Here is a 20,321-nt window from a genome sequence, read left to right as displayed (position 1 = left end):
CTTCCATTTTTCCCACCAAGTTATAGATGTTGATTATTTAAAGCCGGATATATTTGCTTTTGCAACTTACATAAGCTTTCAGTCATTAAAAACTAAGAACAAATGAGTGTTAGGATATCTAGAGGGCTCTATCATGTATATTTATACAGGTTCAAAAAGTTAAAGATCCAGTCTTTTTGAGCAAATAGATAACAGTGTCAGGCGGGGATGTTTTTATTGAACAGGCCTTACGCCTTATCATTTCTGAAGGATGCCAAACTTGCGGAACCTTCAGATTATTATTAACCAGAATTGACAGAATATATTTGACATATCTAACAAGATGTAACTCAATGGACTTTTTCAAATGCATTTCATAACAAAAGACCATGCAACATATAATTCATACCCATGAATTCCATATTTATGAAGAGATAGCTGAAGTGAAGCATCCAGATGAACCAAATTCAGGCCTCCTGCGCCCTCCTATCCTCAATAGAGGAGTAAAAAAAACAAAAAAGAGGAGGTTTTGATGAAAAGATGAAGTTTTGAGCCATGAATTGAAACTTTTTGCCAGTCACAAAACATTATACAAGAGACAAAAACTATGGTCAAGCTCATTCCCTTTTTCTTAACACAGCACCTCATAAGTGTTATGAAATTTATGAAACAAATGAAATGGGTGATTCCTAGGGACTTTTTATCTCCTTCAACCCCTTTTGGCACTCCTGTACCTTTTGGGATACCCCCCCATCCTAACTATGGGTTTTTAGAAATATGAACTACAGACAAATTGATAATTTGTACCTCCTTCACCTTTCACTTCGGCCAACTTCAACATTTCATGGACCATAAGGTATTCTCGAATTGAGGAAGTTGGTCAAATTAGGCCGGAAATAATGCTATTGATATTCAGGCAATGTGGTCAAGTTATTAGGTCAGATGTTTGACGCACTAATTCCAATTGTTTAGTGTGCTTTAAGCATGGTCGAGTCTACTCGTTTTATAATTGTTACGTATCATACCAATTATTGAGCGCTTTTCGGGACAAGCACACTCTCGGGACTGGAGCATACCCAAGCATATACTCGAGGTCCGTGAGTACACCAGGAGACTGTACTCACTAGTACTCACCCATGCTCAAGCTAGATTTGTCCACCTATCGGTGTCAGTGAGCCCGTTAAAAGTTAAGTGGCAGCCAGGCTTCACGTCTAATGATCCCCTGGAACCGCTCTTCTGATTGGCTTGTTCATCCTCTAAATGGTTCAAATTGTTTAGTGTGCTTTAAGCATGGTCGAGTCTACTCGTTTTATAATTGTTATGTATCATACCGATTATTGAGCGCTTTTCGGGATAAGCACACTCTCGGGACTGGAGCATACCCAAGCATATACTCGAGGTCCGTGAGTACACCAGGAGACTGTACTCACTAGTACTCACCCATGCTCAAGCTAGATTTGTCCACCTATCGGTGTCAGTGAGCCCGTTAAAAGTTAAGTGGCAGCCAGGCTTCACGTCTAATGATCCCCTGGAACCGCTCTTCTGATTGGCTTGTTCATCCTCTAAATGGTTCAAATTGTTTAGTGTGCTTTAAGCATGGTCGAGTCTACTCGTTTTATAATTGTTATGTATCATACCGATTATTGAGCGCTTTTCGGGATAAGCACACTCTCGGGACTGGAGCATACCCAAGCATATACTCGAGGTCCGTGAGTACACCAGGAGACTGTACTCACTAGTACTCACCCATGCTCAAGCTAGATTTGTCCACCTATCGGTGTCAGTGAGCCCGTTAAAAGTTAAGTGGCAGCCAGGCTTCACGTCTAATGATCCCCTGGAACCGCTCTTCTGATTGGCTTGTTCATCCTCTAAATGGTTCAAATTGGCCACACTTTTAGCTAATTTTTCAACTTCTGTGTGGCCTTCCTGCTCAATGACAAGCAACCAGACAACCAAAGAAGTGACCAACTACACGTCAACGACCATGATAATGGGCGTATCAAAAGATCAAAGTTTTCCAAAACGATGAAGATTATGATTCCTGAGATACGTTGACCTCAACCCCCAGCCCCCCGGCATCGGCCACCCATGAACCCTCACGACGGTCTTGGATATCGATCTTGTGCGGCTGAGTGACTGATAGATGGATGGATCAATCGATTTTTGAAACGCGAAACGGACCTACCTACGCCGTAGAAGTCGGTGAAGGTGACCAAGGTGACCGAACCAAGTGGCCTGGATCCTAGAGAAGATGACCGCCTCAAAGGCATTGGATTCCAAGAGAAAGATTGAAAGTTAGTAAGCTTCAAGGCATATGATTGATATTCAATCATACCATCCATCGTTTCTCCCAGTCTCAATGCCTTCATTTTTTGGTTGAAGGCTTGGTTGGAAGAAGACAGGTCATATCTTCAACCTCGGCCCAAGCTGACCCACGGACGTACCAAGCCTGTCGTGTCCCTTGAGGTGGGAAATTGCACCATGGGCGGATCACGAGTGGATTCCCGCCTCCCAATGAACCGGATTACCCGAGAAGAATCTGGATGAAAGTTCAACCCCAACCTCAATACAGTAGTAGCCACAATGAGGTGCTCGATCCCTGCTTAAATAAATGGCTTGGTTTCTACACCCATCATCCATTGCAAGCACGAATAACTTCAATTACATCATCTTTAACTGGACTAGAAACTTTAAACTTTGAACTAAAAAAACTGAAAGTGCCAATTGTGATTTACGTTTTTCGCGGCCATGAAGAAGAAAGCGGCTTTCAAGTCAAGCCCACCTAGACCCGGCTGTGGGCGGCTGGGAAGACCACCTGTCATACAACAAACTATATAAACGTGTATGTACAACAACCGCAACATGCATCTTTTTTTTGCTTTTTAATATCCTTACTATATTTGATTGGTTTCACTAGCCACCTTCTGTTAAAATCTAATGATGCTACTGATTCAAATGCGTCTGAGGGTTACTGGATAGACCAAAATTGTTGGGATGATTTTATTGACATTCTTATCACATCAAACACCTTGGATTCCACCAAAGATTTCTGATGATAAGTGACATGACCTTTGTGGAGTGGTGTCCAAGCACAAAATGCCATCGATTCTCAAGTAAGGGTTGGCACGACCTTGGTAATATCGACACTATTGCTGTAGGACCAGTTATCAAGTCAACAAGCAACCAACAGTGTAACAACTTTGTCCGGAGCCGGGTTACAGAATTTGCTTAAGTTCATTTACTTGTACCTCACTTATAATAATATATGGGGAACGATTGGCCGCAACCCTGTCAAAATTAATTTGCCATTTAAGGTGTGAAGGTTTGAAAAGACCTTGTAGGCAAAGTTTAGTTTGTGCTTGGACTTGTCCGTGGATGCCGTGACCGTCAATACCGCCTAAAATGTTCCCTCTAAGGGGATCTTTTGAGGAAGAAACGGATTGGATCACGGAGGCAGATTGGAAGTAAAAACTTTAACTGTATTCATAACCTATTGTATATGAACCGTTAATCCATACATTGAAAAAACGATTTAAGGAGTTGGAGGCGTAGAATTTCTGCCGCATGTTGTGCAAAAGGACAGTTTGTAGGAAAACTTGATAATCGTGGCCTACTTTAACTTCCAAGACATTAACAATTTGTTTTTTATATAAAAGCAAGCAAAACCGTGTTCTTTATCACTCAGAAACACCATGTTTACGATAGATTATATGCTTTATTCGCTAGTAACATCCTTTATCAACATTAGAACTAGCCACATGACTTGTTCATGATGAACACTGGATCAATTATTTGGTTTGTAGGATTTGAGTAACAAAGTGAAATAAGATCTGACAATCAAGCAAGCATATGTACGACGATAACAACACCTCTTTGGGCCCTCTTCTGGATTTCTGCGGATTGCACTCTCGGATCCTTCATTGGCACAGTTGGCCAGAACTAGTCTTGATTTTTTGTGATTCCCTCTCCGGCAAGGCCTCAAGAAGTTGAAAATTGCCTTATTCTAACAACTTGAACACCAAAACTCTTGCAAATCGTTGCGCTTGGGAAGGAATACGTAGCGGTGGTATCTTTTGAGTACACTAAATTTGTTTATACTTCCACTATGCTTGCACTTTCGATTCCGGCCTGGAATACTTGAGTATACTGAAGCATAGGTATGTACTGAGACTATGCTTTCAACGATTTCACTCTTATTGCTTGAAACATCCCAGCTTATGAGGTTATCACTGTAAAAATGAATTTTTGGCCTGCTCTTTGTCAGCTACATTAGCCTTTGACATCAGCTCTCTGAAATGAGCCATCTTAACTGGAAATGAGATAGAAGGGCTTGCCTTAAATTGAGAAGATCTAGGTTTCTTACCTTATTCTACAATTCATAAAGTGGCTCAAAATCCCTCTGACCAGGGGCTGGCCGATTTGAGGGAAAGCCCATTCACCATCCAAATTTTTGTAAGTTCAGGTTCCAAAACATTCAAGTGCCATGATGGCCATTCATTTTGGGAGCCAGACCAAACCGCGCGAAAGAAGGTATGGGCTGTCACTCATGAAAGTAAAGTAATGCCACTGATATCACTGTTATGGAAAAAATTACTGAGAAATTGTGACAGCTTCATGTGTACAATCTATCAAAAGTCAGAAATCAAAGACAAAACCAATGTAGGCATCAAAGTAAGAAAACTAAAGCTCTGGAACTTTCTAGCCAGGACTCCTGCTCAGTAATGTGAAAAGAAATCCATTCAGTTATGAGTAATTTTCAAATTTAATGGGCAACAAAGAATCTTCAAATCCGCTGATGCCACAATCACCAAATTCCTCAAGCAATAGCTGTGAATGCCCCAATAAGCCAACAATGTGTGGACGCATTTTTCAAGCCAAACTGAGCCCCTCACCATCGGCCTGGCAAGGTTAGTGTCCAAAAGTGTTGGGAACCTGACCTTTCCGGAGGTGATGTCCGGACACAAGCTGTCCTTCCCTGTCAAGGACTTGTTAACAACCTTTTGTCCTTGGCCTGACATACCTTTGGAGCATTGGTGGTCAGGCACCTTTTCCGGCTCCTGGCCCAATGCCATCAACGACGGGAGCTGACAAAAGATCTGTTCAATCTGACCCACTGACTCTGCTGCAATAACCACGATTTTCATCATCTACCTCCATCCACCTGTGTTAGTAATGTCTGTAATTCGCCTCTTTCCTTTTTTCATGTGCATTAAACAATACTAGTCATACTCACTGTGATATCAATTTCTAGTCAGCTATTTTATTGCTTTTACCATTTTGACATTTTTCTTTTTATACTAACAATGTTTGTATAAAGTGCTTATGAACCATACGGATTTTTATTTTGACGCCGTTATTATTATTTTCAGAAAAGAGGAGTTTTTTCAGAGAAAAAAGGAGTATGCACTCCTCAAAGGAGAAAAGGAGGAATTCAAAGTTCCCAAAAAACAAATAGAGGAGAAAAGAGGAATATAGAGGAGCCGCACAAGGCCTGCAAATTTCACCTAGAGACCTGCATGGTTTAGGATATTAATGTGGGATTCTAAGTTAGGAGACAACTTTCATTGTTTTGCGCTTTCAAAAAACATTTTTAATGATTACTTGGCCTTCATAAACAATTTTTTCCCCGAGCCCTATCAGTTTTGAGACCTATCTGGATCTTATAATACGAGGTTCTAATCTAACGGTGAGCTGGTCGAATCCAGTGTGAGGGGGCAGATCAAGTTGGCCACTTCTTGAAGTGGGAAAGATGTCAACAAACCATTAAGTAGCAGTCACACGCAATGATTTGAAAGACAATTTCCTTCAGATTTCAAATAGTCAGAGCTTGGTCACTTGAAATTTAGCCCTTTTAATATCTGGCAGGTGTTGATTCTTAGGGTGACGATGTGTCCAGGGTAGAAGCAGTCCTTGCATCGCATGATGACATTGTAGGGTTTTGGGTTAGGTGATGGTAAGTTGGCAATGTTTCTCAAAAGCACTTGGTTATTACCCAACCGATACCCATCTCCAGCCAAAACTATTTGTAACAACTCGAAGATGAAGCAGTACTAGAAGAAAACCAGCCCAAAAGAGATAGAACAATAATAAACTGCAGGAAAATGATACAAAATCACATGGTATCACATCACGTGGAAACACGCATTCAAATTTTATCGGGATTTTTAACGAACTTTCACAATTAATATTTGCTCTTTTGTACAAAAAATATCAAGCTCCAATGAGGGATGATTTTGAAGGTTTAGGTGATTCCCTTGTCTACTTACCGCCAGAGGCAAGAAGCGTGTCAAGGGCCGTTTGGGCAGTCTTAGGCGGCTGCGGCCAAATTTGACCGTTGCAGGTTCTTTTGCTTTTTTTAGCTCTACCATGTCCTCAATCATGAATGTTATAGTTTCGAATCAAAACATAGGCGCCTAGATACACACTTTATTCCAAAAAAAAAAATCAATTACTTGTGGGTATTTTTTCACGAAATGTGTGCCTAGATGTCTGCGTTTTAATTCAAAACTGTGACATTTATCATTCAGGCCATGGTAGAACTAAAAAAGCGAAACAACACGCAAGGGCCCAAATTAGTCCTAGCCGTCTGAAATTGTCAAAACGGCCCATGACTCGTTTTTTTGCGCCTGGCGGTAAGAAGAAAAAAAAATCATTCCTAATTATTTCCTTCTAAATTGAGAATTAACTCATATCAAATGGATTCCCATCCAGGCCGTTAAATTTTTTTCTCATTTATGGACTTCAGGTTTTTACTCCCAAAACTTTTGACTTGTGTTCCAAGCTCTTCTGTCCATCAATGGAAAAAAATTAATGTTTCCCTCAGTCATAGGTTAAATTGTTCATAAAATACAAATTTGGTTGTTCCAGGTCAGAATTTCCAAACCAACTTGACATACCCGTCTAAAATCACGGTATGCCCTCCTTTCCCTCCCTCATTATTGGGTAAACTGAAGGTCAACGAAGTTGTTCACAAAATGGACTCCATAATAGCTTCAGTGGGGGTGAGACTTCAAGGGTGTCACATAAGTTTACTTTAATTGAAAAGTTAAATAATGTATTTTATCTACTGACAGGCGGAAATGTATGTAGGGGGCAAGTATTCTCCCCGTGAATGCATGGCCCGTCATAAAGTTGCGATAGTGGTGCCATATCGCAATCGGAAAGCTCAATTGGCCCTTTTCTTGGAACACATGCATCCAATACTGAAACGACAGCAACTGGATTACGGCATTTATGTAGTGAACCAAGTGAGTATGCAAGTGTTGGCCCTGATGGGGATCTTCATTCATTCATTGGGTATAAATAGGTTGAGTCAGGTTCAATTTTTCTGATGAAAGTTTTGTCAAGTCTCTAGCTGAGCACATCAAGTCCAAGGAGACGACGCCCTCTTGGCAAATAAAAGCATTCATTACATGTTGTTGTTAATAATTAACCTAAATGTTAAGTTTTTAGCCTAAATTAAAGTTTGAAGCATACAAGTGACCTTGGTTAAAGTTTTTTAAGGCCACCAAAACATGTTTTATCGCTCGAGAAATGTTGGAACCCGATGCATAGCTCCTGCTTGAGGTGAACTAACTACCAAGATTTAAGTCATTTTGTAACACCTCCGATAAGGCGTTGTTTCCTTTTGAAGCTTCGCCTTCATTTTGACCTCCGTTAGAGCCATAGTTCTAAGATTATTCCAAAAATTTGAATTACCAACACCTTCAAAAACGCGAAGAATTTCATTAACATCACCCTTTCAGAGGGAAACATACATAATAGGGACATTCCAGATCAATACTGATGAGTAGAGTTAGACCAAAAATGTTTTTACACAAAAAATATTTTTCCCTTTTTTTGGATTTTGGGGCCCCCATAAATATCATTGACAATTTCTATTTTTTTGACCTTTTTTGATGTGATGATACGTAACAAAAAGAATGATGACTTCTGATAACAAGGATTTTATTGAGTTGTGGATCAAATAGGACACAAATCTATTCATTAAGTGAGCAAAGTGCCCTAATCAATAGCACTAGACTCTCGAAAAGAATTGATTGTATACCCTACCATAACATTGGAATCACTTAAAAAGTGTCGTAAAATCAAACATGGTAATGAAAACGATTTAATTTCTTGTCAATGAAATAAAGAAGTTCTATAGATCACCCAGTATTTGCAATTATTTTCCTAGAATTTGGCAACAGAAAAAGATAATAAACAAGACTAACAATGACCTTTTGGGCATGGCAGCAACGCTTTTGCACTTCATTGCCTTTTTTCGTTCATATCTGTGAGGGCTTAGCAATGCATGTTTATTTGACCAGAATCAAGAGAGTACTCTTACATCAGAAATAATGTGAAAATAATGAAGACTTGGAGGGAGCAGAACATAGAGGTGTGAAATGGACAGAGAGCAATAATCACTATTGGGCATGACCATACAATATCCAACATTTTTTCATGTTTTCTCGACTTTTTCTCACTTGCTATTTTTTTGTATTCTTTAAACTTTGTTTGACCAAAATGGCGACTGGTTTTTTAAGGTCTGCTAATCAGGAGCCAGCATGGACATGGTAAGAATCTGCTTTTAAGATATAGCAGGTTCAATTACCGATGCTTGAAGATTTTATAATGTAAAATTCCTTTTCATCTATGTGTTGCTTGATATGAAAGGCAAAAATAGCCCCCCCCCTCGAACGTGTTGTAGGCCATGTTTTGGAAAGTTTACTCGCATTTTTTTTGCGTAAATTTGTTTGAATTTTTATGCAAATCTGCTTTCAATAAAGACTATATTTATCTGCAAGTTTTGGCTGGCCCTAGTTTTTAAGCTAGGAAAAAAACGTTTCAGAAACAACAAACTGAAACGTTTTTGGTTAACATAAAATTGACATATTTGGGTTGCTTTGAGCAGAATGAATATGAAGTATTTGGGTCAAAACCCCAACATATTTGTCAGAGCCTACTGATGAGCTTTAAAAAGACAATCAAACACATTACCAAACACTGTGACGAACACAAAGCAGTTTGCAAATTGCAAATGCAATCTTTTGCATTTTTTTGCAAATATTTGCAACATAATGAAAATAACCAAAAAATGTTTGGAAGAATATTTTGGCATATTTCTGGTCAATACCTAGTTCCTGTCTGGCTCTCTTGAATACACAGTGTGTCTTTGAGTGGTTGTCAACAATAAGCAATCCGTATAATTCTATCAGCAATAATTGTCCACGGTAGGGTAGCACGCACATACCCCATGCGGCATATTTAACTTGACAAAATTTAAATTAATATTTTCTAAATCATGATTTTTCGTCTTATTAGGATTAGACTAAGTCAGGGCTAACTTATATGTCCAGATCATGTTTTGATATTTTGAACGGCATCATTGTTAATGTCAAAAAAGTTGTGATCAGGGCAAGTTTAACTATAAGCCAATTTCTCTCACTTCGAATATTGCAAAGGTGTTTGAGACGATCATGAAGTTCAAACTTGTTGAATTTCTTGAGGTCAATGAAGTTCTTCCTCCAAGCTAGCATGGGTTCCGAGCACATTTTAGCGCGGTTACCCAGCTGATTGAACATATAGAGCAGGTTATTGAGGGACAAGAAAGCCATGAATCAGTTGATGATCAGTGATGTGTTTATCCCGACTTTGTCAAGGCCTTTGAAAAGGTAGATCATGGCCTTTTAAGTAACAGATTCGATGAGATTGGGATCCAAGGTGAGGTTCTCAATTGGTTAAGAAGTATCATTTCTTGTAGGAAGCAATAGGTTAAGGATGAGGGATCTCTTTGTGACATTCATGATGTCAAGTCAGGTGTTCCCCAGGGATCCATTTTGGGTCCTCTACTTTTCATTATCTTCATTGCTCCGCTTCAGAAGCTTGGTAGTCTTCCTATGTTGATGATACAAAATTGGTAGTTGGTAGGCATGGTCAGAATTCCGGTTGTCTGGTAGAGGTCCTAGACCAAATCTACTCTTGGGTTGCTGCGAGTAACATGGCACTGAATGGAATGAAATTCCGCTCAATGACCTTTGGGTCGACGTCATTAGACACTCCACTACTAGATGATGAAGGTAAGGGCATTCAGCAGGTCTCATTCATGAAGGATTTAGGTGTAGTCCTCCAAGATAATGGAAAGTTCCATGAGCATATCCAGTTGATAGTTGGCAAAGCTTGGTTGGATATATCGCACGTTTAGGTCCAGAGAAAGTATCACTATGTTAACTCTGTACAAGTCCATTGTCCAGCCGCATCTTGATTACGTATGCCTGATAGCAAGTCATCCTTTTCATTAATGAAAACTTGTCCGGGGGTGACAACATGCCGAACTGAAGGACAAACCACCGTATTTCCAATAAGAGGGTGGGGGATGTACCTGACAATCAATGTTAAGTTCTCTTTTGAAACTAAACATGCGTCTTCAGTGATCGTCCTGGTTATCGCGGACAACTTGAGGCGTGAGGTCATTTGGATCACAACCTTTTTTTCACATTTACAATGATGCCCTTCAAACAAATTAATAAACATTCTTCCAGAACGTTAAACGTGATTGAAGATAATGAGTTTCACTCCGTTTACCCTTTTGGCTACATGCATGTCGATTGATATATGTACATTACACAAATCTTGACTAACAAAAGTTGATCTGTTCCTTCCCGAGGCGGATTCGAATGAGTTCAACCGTGCCATGCTGTTCAATGTGGGCTTTGTTGAGGCTCTGAAAGAGGCCAATTGGGATTGCTTCATCTTTCACGATGTGGATCTTTTACCAGAGGACGACAGAAATCTCTATACATGTCCCGACACTCCTCGACACATGTCAGTAGGTAGGAATTGATGAAATGCACATCTTCACGTTTTCATTGAATTGATGCTTCAGAACTATAATTTTCTGACTTTCGTTGCTTTCCAGCTGTGAACACCTTCAAATATGAACTACCTTATCCCGGCATTTTTGGTGGAGTAATAGCCCTAACGAAGTCCCACATATTGACAGTAAACGGGTTTTCTAACCAATTCTGGGGTTGGGGAGGTCAGTCTTAAGATTTCAATCGTTATTGCTGTTACACTTTTAGGGGACATAAGCAGGTGTTCGCATAAAAACAGGATTGAAAATGTAGATATCGTCCAATGGTAAATCGTAATTAGTCGGTTCCAAACTGTGACACGAGAAACGTTCCAAATTTACAAATTTTTCTAAAGGGGATAAAAGCGTCCAACCAGGACGAGCAACGCAATGGACCCACATTATATTAATAATGCAATGTCTCATAAAATGCAAAGGCAGGTTGCCCCCAAGATTGGCGGACATGTAATCAGTCATTTGGCACAATCAACAAACAACCAAGATACTACGATATTTGAGAGCGCTGCTTTGGACATTCGGCTAGGACGTTTAAGATATTTTTTATAAATGTTCTGTTAAATCTTTTTTCAGTGGCAACGTCATTGGCACTTGAATTTTTCACTTGAAGCGTGTTTTCTGACCAAAGGTCATGCCAATTGGTGTTGAACAAGCTCATCACATAGTATTATGAGCTCTAAATCCGCACTGGACATAGATGCTCAACCCAATCTTAACTAACGTTGATCCATTTGTTTCAGGCGAGGACGATGATATGGCAAATCGAGTTACTCATAATAGAATAACCGTATCTAGATACAAGCCCGCAATCGCCAGGTAAAGTAAAAATGATTTATCAGAAAACAAACATAACATTAGTATTTTATTTCAGATACACGATGGCCAAGCATAAAAAAGAGAAACCAAGTGAGCAAGGAGTGGAGATTCTCAAAAATGGTCGTAAGTACTTCCACACTGATGGACTCAACAATCTTCAGTAAGTGTCGCCTCTTGATTAAAAAACAAAATATGTAATATGAAGATCTTTTAACAGATACTATTTGTTCCAGATACGATTTGGTGTCCAAAAAGCAGTTTCTCTTGTACACAAGCATCTCTGTGGCGCTCAAACATGTCCAGCCATTGGCATTGTTACCCGCATCAAACTCGTAATAAGGGCATTGATTTTGACTGAACTTATTGTGCTAGATTCGCACCTTCTCTTCAAAGAGGAGAGTCCAACTTTGTTATCGTCTGTCTTGTTTTGGCAAAGAAGAGCTACAATATATCATTTTCATTAACTCCTAGAATGAAAAACATCAGGACAGTTGTCGTCGAATTATACCTGTTATGGCTGAAGGGTCTTTAAAGGTCGGTTTATCCGGTATATGACAATTAAGGATGAGTGTTGCACAATCATCGTTGTTCTAGTAAAGAGATGGCAGGTGGGACACTGATTTGTCAAGTGCAGGCATACGTCAGGGGTGCCTATTTCTCATCAAAATAACGAAAATATAAATCTTCTGCCAAACAAAATCAGTCAAAAGAAGCCTAAAATACATGAAGATGTGAAACGTGCCAAAGATGCAAATAAAAGTTCTGGATGCAAAAGATGCAATTAAGGGCCTTAAAATGCAAATAAATGTAGCTTGAGTAAGTTTGAGAACACTAATGAAAATCATATCTACTGTATTTATTGTTTAGATTTCACTTTTACATGTGGAATAGAATGAGGCTGAACTAAAGATAGTATTATTGGCAAAGACATTATTGGTCCATGAAATATAACTTTCATCACAAAAAGGCTCTACTTAATGACTTATGAAAGCATATCATTCATTGACATTTTTCCTGTGAGGAAAATGAGTCCTCTTACAGGCTCTGCAAATCTATATCCACGATGTACTACGTTAAGCTAGAAATAACCTGACTTAGGGATATTTCAGAAAATGTGGGCATGGGAGGCTTTTTTACTTGTAACGCGTTAATTATTTTTTCAAAACTGGCCATAACGGAATGGGTTTTTAAACCTCCCGTTACTTTCTTGTTTTTTATGCAAGGGAAGGAAAAAATCGTACAAATATTTCCTACTGACGGGATCAAACAAATAATCACGGGAGGCTGCAACTACAGTTATGATCTTTCAAACCATGAAAAGAAAGATGAAAAAACACTGTACAAAATGTTTAGCAAAAGTGAAAAAGTATGAAAACGAGACGACCCTTAATTCTCGAACCCTGATATCTTTGAACCCTTGTACATTTGCCATTTGTTTCACGTCTCATTTTTAGAAAAAGTAACGATAACACGTTACCCGTTTCTGGCAGTTGGTAGTTAAAAGTAAAATGCCTCACATGCCCACATTTTCGGAAACATTCCCTAAGCCAGGTTATTTCTAGCTTATCGTATTACATCATAGATATAGATTTAGAAAACCTGTAAGATAACTAATAATCCTCATATAAAAACTCCAATGCATCATATGTTTGCATAAGTCAGTAAGTAGAACTTTTCTCTTGTGAAAGTTGAATTTCATGGATGTGATTTACTGACTCTCCATTGCGAAGGAAAATAATCATAACAGGAATTCGGTACTCTTTTTCTGTAACGGTTCAAAGCCTGCATCCGACGTATAGAGTTTCAAGAGCTCAATACTTTTGACACAGACCTTTGACCGACATCAAAATAGGCGAACGAGCCCAAAATGCCCTTTAAAGTTTTGACGAAAATATCCAAACACATCTTGGTATTTTTTTAACTCATAAAATCACAAGGAACAACTTTGATTTTATTGATTTATGAAATTTTAACCCACATAAAAAACTATATGCCTAAAAACAATGTAAAAACCAAAATGTTCGATATCAAATTGAAAGTTGGGAACTCGCTTAGCTTGCACTTGGTTAAAAATTATGATCGGATCTATTTCACCGCTTCTTAGTTATATCGGATTTAATGGCCCAATTTTCACCGTTTTTACCTTTAAAAGCCTTAACTCAAATTCCTAAACAATTAATCCGGTTTTTCAAAATAAAAAAAATGTAAAGGATTATTTTTCTTTTTCTTGCATAATCTCGAAATATTATGTCATGTCACTTAAAACACACTAAAAGTCTATATTTTCAAAATGTATTTGGTAACCGTCAAAAGTACACTTAGTTTCACCTTCAATTGAAGTCTGAAGACAATACATAAAACTGGCTTCTGATAGATTTGGATTTTTCTTGAAGACTTTGCTGACACTTCCTAAAACACCACTTCTTGATATGTGAGATTTGCATTGATTGTTGAATTCCGTGTGCTTTCAATGATTATAGATATCAATTTTCGAGAATTTGTATTTTTGAACGGTCTTGAGTAAATTTTTGCAACATTTTTGGGCCACGTTGGGGTTATGCAATAGAAAAAAATATATTTTTTTGTGAAATTGAAAATGTGTAATTTTGGGGGAAATTTCAGTTGAGATATAACCGGAGCATTTGAGAGGTAACAACTATGAAAATTAAACTATTGAATCCCATACAATTAAGTCGCAGTTAAACATATCGTATCATAATTTCCAGGTAATTGCTGACTTAGTGTGGTATTTAATTAATTGTGGTATAATTGTGTATTTTTGTGTATTTTTGTGTAATTTTGTGTATTTTTTATATAATTGTGTATAATTGTGGTATTTAATTTGATGGATTAGGTTGTTAAAGCAATAAAACCAAAGTTGTGTTTTATGATTTTCTGAGCGAGAAAAATGCCAAAATACATTTGAGTATTTCTTTGGAAACTTGAGAGGGCCTTCTGGAAGAAAATGCATTCGGTTCATCTGGATGCAATTTACCTACCCTCTCTGTCCAGTGATGAAGTCGTCCTTGAAAAGACCAACTGAAAGTAGATAGTTCCAGAAATGTGTACTAACATTTCTCGATCTAATGCGTCTAAGCTGATGATTTTATATTTGAAGAAGCAAATGAAATACACTCTGGGTTAGATTATTGTCAAAAAGTTTGTATTCGCAATTCATCGTATTCCAGCAATGTCTGTCTGGCCCTCAAATACACTCATAAAGGAAGATGCTTCTTAGTCTAGAGCTAGGCATACCTTGATGCCACTTGAGTGGACAAGATTTCAAAACTCGCTCTGCAAAGTTCTGGCGATAAGAACTCTCCTTCAACGGTTCACAAATATGTAGCTAAGATCAACTCCTTATGAAGGCACTGATGCCGGGCAGTTTTTGCCTTACTTTTATGGTTGTAAAAGATGACCAATATACAATATTCACTCAATAAAATTCGTCCCCGACAAAAGTAGCTGAAACATTTGTTCTGGAAACCTGATTCAAGGTTGGATTGGTGCTCAAAAGTAGAGGAAAACAAAGAAACAAAAACTCGTCGGGCACTCCTGCTCTAGTTATTTTGTTCCACCATTCCGATGTGTCTCAGGATTACAAATAATTGATGTTAACTCACCCTAGACTATTTTCTAGCCCTGAAATAAGTTGGGCGATCTCATGTGGCGATACAAAATATCTCATTTTTATAACATTAGCCATAAACCAATGAGGCATTGAAGCATCCCTTGGCCCAAATCGTCAAGCTCTTCTCTTGCCGATTAATAGGGCCTGCCAGAAGTTGCAGGATACCAGTTTTGCATTTTTATAAGAAAAACGCATATCTGGAATTTTAACCTAATCCTCAACTTTCCAGCTTGTGAATATAATTCAAGTGCCTCGTGTCTTTATGAATTTTAGTGAGATCCGTTCAAGTTTTTGCCATTTGTAAAACATTTGAAATAAGACATATTTTGAAAATGATTTCATTTTTTAGTATACCGTACATCTGCCATAATTAACATGAAATTATGTTTCATCAAGCTTAGTAAGATTTAATAATAGCTAGGGGCTCAATTAAGAAACATAATTGCTTTCCAATTTTCACCCTCCTTGGTCTTTTGCAAAAGCATGCTACTGACTAAAGCTCGAAGTATTGCTACCTTACTATTATCATCAGCTTTGATCTATTTCAAGAAGATATGGACAAATATTTGATATGACAAAAACCCTTATTCATTGCCCTATCGCTACCTGCCCGCTTTTTGATATTTTTTCTGAAACGTTCTGCAATCCTAAGAGTTACTTTACACATTTTGCCCATTTTGATATGCAACCTTTCGCCAAGCCAACCAATTAGAACAGAAAGCTGAAAAAATCCCAGACCAGTTTGAGCAAGGTAATATGTGAGCTGTGTTGTAGCGCAAGGATGTCATTCAACTGTTCATAATGTAATTCGACAATTCATTTGAACACCATTTCTTGGAATGGCTCTTGATGTTAGTGAGTGCATACGAAACTGCCTTCTCAAAACAAAATGGACTACACTGAGATCTAATTCTGCTCAAAAGTTCAACCCGGAGAGAAAAGGTAGGCAGAACGCAACTCAACGTAATCTTTTTGTGACAAATTTGATCATAAAACCACAAGGGTTCGAGGAACATATTTAATCTTCTTGTCCAAAAGTACTTTTTTCTATTATCTCAAAATGTGATATCAAAGTAGGCGCCAAGTGTAATCTATTTCCTCAGAAAAACGCAAAAAACATCAAAGCCTCCTAGTTTTTCATTTCTAGTTAAAAATCAATACAGCTCTGCATTCAAATGAAAGCATACCCTTTGAAGAAATGTAATGAATAGGGGTCCAAAAAATATATTTTTGAGTAAGATATATTAGTCGTAATATTTTCACTCTTTTGAAAAAAACATGTTTTCCTTTTTCAGTATTTTACAATCTTTTCAGAGGAGATATATGGAAGATGTTACACATCATCATACTCTATGCAAAATTATCTCGTCCTTTCGTCCTTGCCATGAATAAACACGAGACCTCTGATTTTTCACAAATGCGAAGGGTCCATTTTAGTTTAGGTTATCTGGCAATTGTTGTCTGAAAAAGTAAATTAGGAATATTGCAATTAAATGTACGCAAGTAAAGAGCAAGTGGTATTGTTCAATTCATGATGTTTTTTTTAATAATGGAGCAGTGTAAAAGGGCCAAACAAATTTGAATGAATATTGCCTATCCAAAACGTTTAGATTTTGAGATACTTTTCCACAACATTGCAAAACTGTATAGTCTAAGTTAAGATGTAAACCATGTCGTGTACAAAGTTTCCATCTGACCCATTGTTGATTTTACAAATTATTTTGCAATTGACGTTAACACTAACAAAGCAAAACACCACAAAAGCATCATTCCTGCTTTAAGTTATAAGGGACCAGTGATGGGTATAAATGATTTAAATGTTTATTTTCAATTATCAAATCATCACTTACAACTTAACTTTCATCATCCTTAATTCATTACTTTTGACCAAAGTGTATGCTCCCATTTGAGTGCTAAATTATTCAGCCTCATTTGATCATATTTTTCTATGCTATTTATTATTAACTATATCTATCTAATTCCTTTAAACACGCACAATTTGATTTTCCATTTCCGTTATAATTTACAACATTTTTACAGATAATTTTACTGATTGTGAGTGGTGGGTAACATTTTTAGAAGTGATAGAGAAACAAAAAGTTTCAAATGGTCTCTTTCCTAGAGACAAAATCTGTAGGGAATGGTCAAAGTGACCTAGTGGTAGTCAAAATGGTTTCTGGAAAGACTCACAAATTCATAATCCAAAAGGCAAAAACGGATTATCTTCATGATGCATATTCAGAGGCCCAGAGAGCTGTTGCACATCTCTTTAACTAGCATTGACGTGCTGGCCTGCTTGCGAAACACTCTCTTAACCTTGACAAATGGATTTCTTAGTATTTAAAAGCAAGACCCCCGCCCCCCTTAAAAAGTGTCTTTCTTGTTAGGAAGCAATTGGTGAAGGCCGATAGATCCCTTAGTTACACACATGATGTTAAATCAGGTGTCCCACAGGGTTCCGTATTATCATCTTCATTACTTCGGGTCAGCAGTTTATCATTATTGACAGTATCTTTTCTTATGTTGATGGTATGAAATTAGTTTATGGAAGGAATGGATTCATGAAGTTAGCTAGAGGACATAGATCAAATATGTATAGGTGTATACCAACTAAAGCGTCATCATGAGAGAGCCATCCACACATTGATCCCAAAGTTGGGCTCTATGTCTCATCAAATTGCAACAAATATGGAGCATGCTCATTATGCTATGCTTCTACTGAATATAGAAGAGTCTACGACTTACTCCTAACATCGAGAGCCTCGTTACTTATTTTTTATTGATTTTTTATTGATTTTTTTTAATTCTAGTGCCCTTGATCTAGATCGAGCACTATATTGCTTGCTAACAAAAGTAAAATGGCTTTATCTGGTATAGAATTCCACCCAATGCCCATGGCTTCTAAAAAAATTAACAAACAGAAACCGTCATCTTGTAATGGCTTTTTCTTTATTTCATGAATAGTTCAGATTAATTTTCGCATGAGATTTATTTTACCACCGAGCAATCGTCAATTTTTATGTTTTGCACCTGTTTCAGTATTTGTTAGGGAGAGACAAGGCGGTTGGAAAAAATCCTTGCCTTTTTCGCAAATATTTGAAAACTAGGTGTTTCGTGTAAAAAAATGTAAAAGGGTGGCCGTGGTTCTTTGTTGGTTCACGTGACTTTTATTCTATTCAAATCATTTCTTTATTTCCAATTCAAACAGAGGTAAAATTGGCTTATTAATTGAAGGCCAATGTTGGACATAACAAATAAAGTTTTAAATGTACAAAGAACTCGAATGCAATGTATCAAAAGACAGTGTGGCACGGTATTTTGAGGAAAGATTGACGAATGAACACAATGAAACCCATGATTTTTCTTCCTTTGTTGCTCTTTGATGTACGACTAATTCTCTTCAAACTTGAAATTATTAACGATTATCGTAAAACAATTTTCATCTATTTCGTAATACATCATGACCTTTTTATGGATTGGCCTCTTTAGAATCACCGATCTCTGGTAAGAATCTCGTCCTTCAGTCATATTTTAAATGTTACAAAAGACCTGGGTAGATTTCAACTGACTCAAACCTTGGCGATTTTACTACATCTTTTGCTCATTAAGACTACGTTCATCTGCAACATTTGAACAGGCCTAATCATCAGAAATTTTTGAGGCGCAAGTCATTGTTTTCGGACACGTACATAGTCTTCGTTAGAAATGAGAAGAAATTAAAAATTCATCCATCTTCTTTAGGTGCAATCCTCATCCATTCAGGAGTTCAAATCATTAGAAAAGCTAGATGTGAAGCTAATTCGATCCATTCTCAGCGATGGCGCTATCATGTTCTAATTTCACTCCAAAAGCCCCAAGTATCAAATGTCGCTCAGGAAGCGAAGGATATGCTCCTTGCTCTTATCGCACAATTAATAATCGAGCCACTCGTCCATCTCCGTTATTAGGGTCCATCAGTTACCCCTTTCAGAATGATCAGCAATGCTTTATTATGGGTGAATATTAGAGCAAAAGTCGACCAAAAGCTTCAAAGAGCACAAAAAGATTTCTATTCAATATTTTATTGAGGCTGTCCAGACTCAGTCGTGATGGGTTCATGACCAAAAAAAAAATCTTGTTTTTTTGCAAATATGTTGTTAGGTGGAATGTAAGTCATGGTCAATCAATGATGCCATTATTTTTTTCACTTTTGTACGTCATATTATTGAAAATGGTTTTATTGATTTTGATTTAGGTTCTTATATTTTCACATTTAACCTCAGTGAAAGTATTTCAAAGATTTGATTCGACAAAACTTAGAGTTGAAGCAACTATTTTGACCCAATGATGTCACGGCTCCTTTTTGGATAAGATGATATGACCAATTCGTGGTTAAATCAGAATGCGATTGAACAAGTTAGCTTTCTGAAGTAACTTGAGATAAAACGATTAGAACCTTTATTAATAGGGAAGTAATAGATAAATGAATATATGGTTATGAATGTAAAATGTATGAATAATGGAACCTACCCCCAGCTTCCACGTGAGGATCTGAGTGGGTGAGAGCAGACTCGATCGTATGTTGGGGAAGTTGGTGAGGGATAGGTTTGGTGAAGGAGAATAGATCATTACAAGGTGGAGAGTGGTAAATTGAATTTGACGAAAGTGGAGTGTAATACTTTCCAATAAATTCGGGATGGATTCTTGTACAATAACGCATTACATATATTCATTTTTGACATTCCCTTCGACACCTGATACTGCATTTTTCCCCTCATAGTACTGGAAGGGATAATTCATATCTAAGTCTCTCATCGGCAATTCTGATCACGTTGAAGTGCAGCTAATGGATTTGAAATCAAGCTTTCGCTCATGTTGATACATTTGATACAAGTTTCCTAGAATGGACTTGCATTTTGCGTCAGCTGTCTTTGTTTGTTTGTACCACATACGAAAGTGTTGCCAGCTTAATTTGAATCATTCAGGGGCTGGCATATTAGGTACATTCTTTGGCACTCACAGAGTTCACACAGAACAAGGGCTGGCTCTAAAAAGCAAAAAATA

General features: G+C 37.7%; 1 protein-coding gene across 1 annotated transcript; it reads left to right on the top strand.

Annotated features, from left to right (window-relative positions):
• Positions 1-6,779: 6,779 nt before the first annotated feature.
• Positions 6,780-12,098, top strand: LOC131891793 (beta-1,4-galactosyltransferase 4-like). Its single transcript, XM_059241456.1, has 7 exons — positions 6,780-6,980; positions 7,053-7,226; positions 10,628-10,793; positions 10,880-10,999; positions 11,572-11,647; positions 11,703-11,807; positions 11,881-12,098. The coding sequence occupies exons 1-7, from the start codon at positions 6,954-6,956 to the stop codon at positions 11,981-11,983; spliced, it is 771 nt and encodes a 256-aa protein (XP_059097439.1). The 5' UTR covers positions 6,780-6,953; the 3' UTR covers positions 11,984-12,098.
• The last annotated feature ends 8,223 nt before the right edge of the window (positions 12,099-20,321 follow it).

Source organism: Tigriopus californicus, chromosome 12 (assembly GCF_007210705.1).
Source record: "Tigriopus californicus strain San Diego chromosome 12, Tcal_SD_v2.1, whole genome shotgun sequence".
NCBI classification, from domain to species: domain Eukaryota; kingdom Metazoa; phylum Arthropoda; class Copepoda; order Harpacticoida; family Harpacticidae; genus Tigriopus; species Tigriopus californicus.
Note: the sequence above shows the minus strand (reverse complement) of the source record. Positions and strands in the feature narration are given on the sequence as shown.